We start from the raw sequence: 2067 nt of genomic DNA, 5'->3' as shown, positions 1-2067 counted from the left end.
ACAGACAGAGAGACAGACACACAGACAGAGAGACAGACACACAGACAGAGAGACAGACACACAGACAGACAGTGTGATCGTATTTTATTCTATCTAAAATTTTATGTAGTTTTCATTGTTCTGAGTGAAAAAAATGAACTTTTGTCTGACTGAGGAGGAGGAGTATTTACCGCTCTGTCAGCTGAGAAACTTCAGTCTCATGGAGAAGCTTCATCTCTGAAATGTCTCGCTCCTTTTCCTCCTCCTCCCGCCTCCTTTTCTCCTCCTTCTCCTCCACTTTGGGCTCCAGCTCTCCTGAGCAGAGAGTTTCCAGGTTGAAGGAGGAGATGAGAGGAGGAGGAGATGGTGAGGAGTCTAGAGGGGGGAGAATCAGGGTGGAGGACAGAGGAGGAGAGGAAGGAGGTGGGGGAAGGTCAGAGAGGGGAGGAGCGGGAGGCAGAGAGGAGGAGGAGGTGATGGGAGGAGCACTGAGCCTCAGGGAGGAGGAGACGGAGTCACAGCCAGAGAGGAGAGAGGAGGAGAGACGAGAAAACTCCGCCCTCAGCTCCCACAGGTCCCTGCAGACACAGACACATGGCAACTTTCAACAGGTGTGTCAACTTTGAACAGGTTCATCAACTTCCAACTGGTTGGTCAACTTCTAAAAAGTTGGTCAATGTAAATCAGGTTGGTCAACAGACCGCCTCACAGTGCCTTCTGTCTGCACTTTAGCAGTTTTTAAATTTTTTAAATTTCTGTTTTTAAGTGTAAATAATGTTCTGCATTAATTTGATATTTTATATCTTTCCTCTTTCACTTTCTTTGTCTTTTTAAACATCATTTTGAATATTTTGTTGCTCTTTGAGTTTCTCTGAGTTGCCGTGTCGGCTGAAACGTGCTGTGGGGATAAAGTTGGCGCTCACCTGTCGGCGGCGGTCTTGACGGTGTGACAGTGGCGTCTCAGAGCGACCACAGACCTCCACAGTGACAGCAGCCGAGCCTGCTGCTGACCCACCTGACCCAGACGACCCTGCACATGAACACAAACAAACAAACTTGTTGTCTTGTTTTAGTCTACAGAAATGACGGAGGTCAAAGGTCAGACCTCTCTCTCTCTCTGCCAGTCATCCTCTCTCTGCTCCGCCTCCTCCACCGCTCTGCTCCAATCAGCTGTCAGCTTCTGGAGGTCCGCCCTCAGCGCCTGGTTGGCCTGCTCTGATTGGCTGAGCTGCTCCCGGAGGAGGGCGTTAGTGTCAGCTAGACCCACTGACCTGAAGACACACACACAGGTGAGACACTCACACAGACACTAACACACACACACACACACACACACACACACACACCAAACACATGCGCACGCGCGCACACACACACACAGGGTGTGACACGCACCTCTGCTGTTCCTCCTCCAACCTGATGAGGGCGCTCTCCAGAGAGCTGCTATGTTCATCTCTGATTCTCCGCTGCAACACAAACACACAAGTACTACACAACAAGTACTGCACCACCAATGTAGTAGTACTGTAGTAGTACAGTATTATTAGTGGTAGTAGTTTAGTAGTAGTGATAGTAGCACTAAAGTAGTAACATTATAGTATTAATAGTAGTAGTACTGTAGCTGTATAGTATTATAATTATTAGTCGAAGTCGTAGTAGATAGGGCCGGGTGATAAAGCAATGATGATATTAATCACGATATAAGGATTGAAATATGAGACGTAGTCAACAGAATATCGATAGAAAGTATTCCAGCTATGTTCTGACAGACAACACGAGCAGCCGATGATCATAAGGACAGAGCCGCGGAGAACCAAACGCAGTGACGGACTCTGACTGTAGAACTGAGCTCTCATTATTATCACCAGGGGCAGATGTAATGTTTTGGGGGCCCGGGGCCACCAGCACATGAGCTTATTTTCAGCCTTTCTCTAACTGTGAATGTCGGCAGGCTGTCGGCAGCTATAGGAGAAGTAGGCCGACTCAAAAGTTTTTAATTCCTGAGTAAAATGATTAACAGCACAGAAGTTTGACAGAAGCTGAAGTCAGAGTCCTGCAGTCAGGAGAGGTTGGCCTATTATCAGCACA

At 47.8% G+C, this 2067-nt stretch overlaps 1 protein-coding gene across 1 annotated transcript; it reads right to left on the bottom strand.

Annotated features, from left to right (window-relative positions):
- Positions 1-277: 277 nt before the first annotated feature.
- LOC121939601 (rootletin-like) lies at positions 278-1445 on the bottom strand (the record flags this gene model as incomplete). The annotated part of the gene is made up of 4 exons (XM_042482603.1): positions 278-557; positions 903-1009; positions 1085-1250; positions 1375-1445. Coding segments are annotated over 4 exons (624 nt in total), but the record flags the coding sequence as incomplete, so codon positions are not given.
- Positions 1446-2067: the final 622 nt, after the last annotated feature.

This window comes from Plectropomus leopardus, unplaced genomic scaffold, assembly GCF_008729295.1.
Source record: "Plectropomus leopardus isolate mb unplaced genomic scaffold, YSFRI_Pleo_2.0 unplaced_scaffold5228, whole genome shotgun sequence".
Lineage (NCBI taxonomy): Eukaryota > Metazoa > Chordata > Actinopteri > Perciformes > Serranidae > Plectropomus > Plectropomus leopardus.
The sequence above is the reverse complement of the archived record's forward strand: the minus strand, read 5'-3'. Positions and strand labels throughout refer to the sequence as shown.